The following is a 5549-nucleotide window of genomic DNA, read 5'->3' as shown; positions in this document are numbered from 1 at the left end:
GGAATGGCAAATCCAGGTAAGAGAAATAGACACAGGATAACCCCCGACTGGAACATCAAAGTTCAGCTCCTGAAGCTGAACTTGTCTGTGTTGAGTTCATGGGACAACCCTGTTGCACATGTGTACACCTTGGGACAGATACCCAAAAGAGCACGAAGAGAAGAGGCTAAGGTTGTTAATGAGCTTCATTCTGAGCATTTATTTTGGCACCAATACAAGAGCTAAGCTCTTCTGGAAGTGTTCAGAAGAGAACATGATGATCATCTAATAATGGTTTTAGGAAGAGGGCCCACTCTGGCTTTAAAAATGGCCACATAAGGAGGTTTAAGTGATTCATTACCTTCATAATGAAGGATGTGCCATGTATTTTGAGTTTAAACTCAGTTAATGCCACCTTCCAACTGTTTTGTGTGGGAGCTTGAAGATCCCTGTGCCACTGAATTTTTGTTTTCACTCAGGTTCTTAGAGATTCTGATGAACCTGCCATTGAACTTCCTCTTAATACCAAGACATTTTGCCTGAGCACTTCAGAGCATATTTTCCAAACCCTCAATTACATTTTACAGATCTTCCCTGAGCCTTCTCCAATTTATCAACACTTTTCCCAAACTCTGGTCAGGCAAACTGCAAACAGCTATCCTAAACCTGCTGCTGCCACAGGGCAACACGACCTTGCTCACCACACTTCCCTGGACTGCACATGAAACCACACCTGAGTACCTGAGAAGCCCACCTTTGGGCAGGTAGAGGCAAAAAAGAAACTGATGAAGTCACACGTCACAGCTAGATCAGGAAACTACAATGTATCACATGTCTGATCTACGTTTAAAAAGAGAAGCCCAGTGACAACCAACTCCACTCTAGAATGAAGGCAGGTCAATTGAGCGATGATTGGCTGAGCCCCCCCCTGAGGTCACAATCTCATGCTCTGTGAACAAGAGGCTTAAAAAGATCAAGGGAGGAACTCAGGTCTACCCACCTTGAAGAGTGCAGCAACATTAGGTGTCCACGAGTCTCTGCACGCTGACCATCCCTGGGCTTCACATCCTTCCAGGTACCAGGCATCATCCAAACAGCCCCAACGTTCCTGTGAGATGGTGAATTATTACAAAATCCTTGGACTGCAGAAGAGTGCCTCACAGGATGATGTGAAGAGATCCTACCACAAACTGGCACTAAAATGGCATCCTGATAAGAATCCCAGTAACAAGGAGGAAGCTGAAAAGAAATTCAAAGCCATCTCTGAGGCGTACAACGTTCTGTCTGACCCTCAGAAACGATCGCTCTACGACAGCAGATCTCATAGAGAAAGAAGAGCCACAGGGGATAATAAAAGCTCCTTTGATCACCCTTTCGTATTTTCTGACCTCGAGGAGAGATCTGAGGAAGTTTTTGGAGTGATGGATCCCCTGTCACATTTCTTCTGGGACCCCTTTGGCAACATCACAAACAATGGTGGAAAAAGAAGAAGAGGATGCTCCAGCCTGTTTGATGACTTTTTGGAGCCATTTATGCCATGGAATTTATTCAATGCCAGTGGGAAGCCCAACTCCTTCTTTGGTGAGGACACAGCTAAGCTGCACCATGTTAGATCAGTGTCAACCACTACTAAAGTGATCAACGGCAAGAGGCTCACCACCCGGAAAATCATTGAGAATGGGCAGGAGAGAATAGAAGTGGAAGAAGATGGTCAGCTGAAGTCTGTGACAATAAATGGGAGAGAACACCTGAAATTATGAAGTCTCCCAGTACAAGCATTTACTGCAAGGTGTGGGACATGTTCTCATTGCTCATCAGATGGGATCTACTACAAGCAGTATTAATAAATTCTGAGTTCATGACACAACTTCAGAATGGTTGTGAAGAAATATTTCACAGGTCAAGATATGGAGCTATGCTTGGAGCTATGCTAAACTAAGGAGTGAGACTCTACTAATCCCGTGTAAGGTGAGAGTGCTTGTTCAGTAAATAGGAATAGTAGATACATGTAAAAGCAACCTTGCCAGTTTGCAAAAGAGACCAGTTGATTAATATAGCAAGAGGAGACAGGCTGGTCAATGGACGGGTAAGAGAGCTCTGTGACAAGCTATAGGTCCTCTTCCTTCATGTACAACCCTGAGGTAGAGAGTGAGTAATATCCTAGCTTTGGTGTATGAGAGGATGCTTATTAACTGAAAAAAGTTTTTGTGGAGAAGAAAGGTGAGAGAGTTTCAGTGGGTCATGCAGAGCCTAGAAGAGAGGGACTGGCCTAGGGAAAAGGGAGGAAAAAAATGTCATTCTTCAGACTGTAGAAGAAAATGGGGGTTTTCTTGAGAATGCCCTGCACATTATGACCAGAGACCCTGAAGGAAGCACTGTGTAGCTTGGGGGCTGACAGTGAGCAGGGAGAAAGTGAATTTTGCTCATGGACTGGAACAACCTACAATCCTTTCTCCTTGGGGCCATTAAAAAACAAAAAAGCTAAATTCAAACCATGAGCAAACAGATTCCAGGGGGCTGAGTTTAGCTCCCTCTTTGTACAAAGCTGGATGTAGGGTCTTAGATGGTGCTTTACCATCCTTATTGTCTTGCTCACAGCTGTAAGAGCCAGTTCACAATGCATTTCTTGCACTGCCTGCCAGCATGCTGCTTTCCTCCTCCACTGAGCTGAGGAACACTCTCCCCACGTTTCCGCCCTCCCCTGTGCTGACATGAACTGCTGAGCCTTGTTTCTTGTTTGGCCAGATCACCTTAGGCGTTCAAAACCTTATATGCCTCTTAGTTTTGGTCCCACGCTACATCCCCTTGAGTTTCCCAGCTTGCCCTGCCCACTGATGTCTCCCTGGAGACTGGAACTAGCTTTCAGGGACATTTTCACTCCAATCCAGATTGCAATTGCTGCCTGTGTTTGGGCAGGTCTTTGCATCTGTTTCCTCTGCTGTAAAATGGGAATAACAGACTCCCATGCTTTGAAGGAGACTGTGAGGCCTAGTAAAGGACTCCAAACACTAAGCAGTGAGTTCAATTGTCAGAATTCTGCCACCTCTTAATGAAAACCTTTTACTTTAGAAAAAAAAAAAAAGTAGCTTAAATCATCTTCCTTTGCAAGTGATGCCATGTCCAGCTTGGAAAAACACACCAAAACTGTATGTGTTGTGTTAAGGGCTGGTAAGTCCCTGCGAGTCCTCCCAGTAAGAAAAAGACACAGCATTGGGAGGCAAGTAGAAGTGTACACTAGGTTCAGGGAGATGGTGGCAGGAGAGGGGAAAACATCAGTGCAGGGACAAACCATGTCTGGGGCTTCTCGGCAGTTTGGGAGCCACCAGCAGCAGTGCTGCAGGCATCAGGACCCTCAGGGTGCAAAGATGTAAAGGGCTTGGTACAGGAAGATGTTTTTGGTCAGAGGAATCACAAATAAATACTTCTACCACTATTCTCTCTGTGGACACCACGTTGATGTGAGATGGTTTCTTCAACTTACCTTACGCTGCTTTGGAGGAAGGCCAAGGTAAAAAAAAAAACAAACAAAACCAACAAAAAAAACAAACTGCACATTTTGGATCAGAAACTGAATTGGTCTTTGATCAAAATAACATGTTTTGAAATCTGGACCAGAGTTGAATTCCCATCTCCTCAACCTTTACAGCTTGCTAGGGCTAAAACTTTGCTTCAGTCTCATATCTATTTTTATGTATGCATATCAATATTTCTCAATCTGAGATCAAGATAGGCAGATCTACACAAATTTTAGACCTGCCCTGCCTTGGCTCAGCAATTCCCTCTCTTGTGTCAGTATCTAAAGCAGCATCTAAGAGCAAGTTCTTCCCTTTCTCATTGCTGGGTCAGAGTATTTCCATCGCCACTTGCAGCAGGAGAGAGCTCCTGGGGCAGCTCTGACAGCTGCATGTACCAAAACCTGCTGTTAGGAACATGGGAACATGGATTGGGAAGGGCCTCAGCTCACCCGGTGTTGAGTCCAGGACAGGAGGACCTGCAGATCCTCTTCCACATCTCCCTGTGCACTGCAGGCCACAAAACTTCCCACAGCACTTTCTGTAAATAAAAGATCAGATGTTAAAAAACAAACAAACAAACAAACAAGACAACCATAGAGGTCTGGTTGTAAACAAGCAGGTCAGACTGTGTTAGCACAGTCCTGTATTCCTGCAATAGCCAGAATTCTGCCAGATGTACCCCAGCCAGCCATGGAAACAGGTTGTGTCCCTGTTACAAAGAGAGGTAAACGAACAGCACAGGCCTTGCCTTGGAAGAAAATGCTTGCCTGTCCCAGAACATGAGATCAGATTAACACTGAACATGGCAGCAAGACACTAGCACCTTCAAGGAGTTTTTTAAAGCTTTTTCTCATGCCATTTAGCAGCTGTGGTGCCAGAGGAGGCATCAGATGTCCAGCCACAGCACAACTCAGGAGCCTTTGCTTCTCTCAGTTCCAGCTCTGTTCCTCTTCCGGAAATGCACCTTCCCTCTAAAAAGCTGTATTTTGGGACCTTGCCTGGTCAGTGTTGTGTCTCTTGGGTGTGTCCATGGCTGAAGGTGCTTGCCTGTGCAGTTAACCTACCTATGAGGACCACAGGTACGAGTGGCAGAGCCTTTTCCTCAGCTGCCAATGGAAACCAGCCTCTCATCCTTCCAGCCACCACTGGACACGATGGGCTCATTTCCAGCACCAGCTCTGCTTGAACCCATCACACTGGGGGGGCAGTTCAAAGCCTCCCATTTGACTCTAGCACCAAACCCAAGCACGTGGCCCCAGCTGGCCCTCAGCACCAGGAGAAGGCTGGAGCAGCAGTGCCGAGCCCGGCCGGCAGCCCCGCGCCGAGAGGCTGAGTCATTATTTTATTAGCAGGCCCCACAACTACTTTAATGTGGGCTTAGGCTGCAAAAACAAAAACATACATAAAAGCATTTGGAATTACTTCATAAAATACTAAATCACAATATTAACCGACTGACCTTTGCTCTATGCAGACCTGCTAATTTTAGCAATTACAGCCAACAACTTGAACATATCAAGTGGGCAACTGTTTAACAATAATGACATCTGCTTGGAAAATCCAATTATGTCTAAACATCTTTAAATCCCCACTAGGGGATACCTGCTTTCTTTTTGCAATTGTTAGTCTCTGCCTAATAGGATTTTAAACTCGCAGCCTGCTGCACACTGTGGTGGCAGTGGCCCCTCTCCCTGGAGTGGCAACAACGGGACTGCCATCCCATTAAGCAGGGAGTGAGTCTCTTCTCCTTGGACAGTGATGGAAGTGGTTTGTTTTTTTGACAGCCTAATCTGATAGATGGGTGCATTAGCTGGATCCCTTCACTCTCCTGTCCCTCCTACAGATACTGCTCCCCACCACAGCCCCCCAAGGTTACATGTTCTGAACACAGCTAAAGCTCATCCCCACAGGCTCTTTCTTGGGAAGGACCTTGCTACCAAGACAGTCTTTGCAGCCACCACTGCCTTTTGTGGGGTGACTGACATGAGGTTTCCTCCTTCAGTGGCCTCAGACATTACGAGTTTTGTTTTCTGGTTGACCCTCGTTTCATTCCTC

General features: G+C 45.9%; 1 protein-coding gene across 1 annotated transcript; it reads left to right on the top strand.

Moving 5' to 3' along the window:
• Nucleotides 1–1094: 1094 nt before the first annotated feature.
• DNAJB8 (DnaJ heat shock protein family (Hsp40) member B8) lies at nt 1095–1739 on the top strand. The gene has a single exon (XM_051627929.1). It carries the CDS (start codon nt 1095–1097, stop codon nt 1737–1739), a length of 645 nt encoding a protein of 214 aa, XP_051483889.1.
• Nucleotides 1740–5549: the final 3810 nt, after the last annotated feature.

The sequence above is a fragment of the Apus apus genome, chromosome 9, assembly GCF_020740795.1.
Source record: "Apus apus isolate bApuApu2 chromosome 9, bApuApu2.pri.cur, whole genome shotgun sequence".
Taxonomy (NCBI): Eukaryota; Metazoa; Chordata; class Aves; order Apodiformes; family Apodidae; genus Apus; species Apus apus.
Note: the sequence above shows the minus strand (reverse complement) of the source record. Positions and strands in the feature narration are given on the sequence as shown.

Excerpts from the sequence above, each read along its gene's own strand:
- DNAJB8 (XM_051627929.1), top strand. The coding sequence starts at position 1,095 with ATGGTGAATTATTACAAAATCCTTGGACTGCAGAAGAGTGCCTCACAG.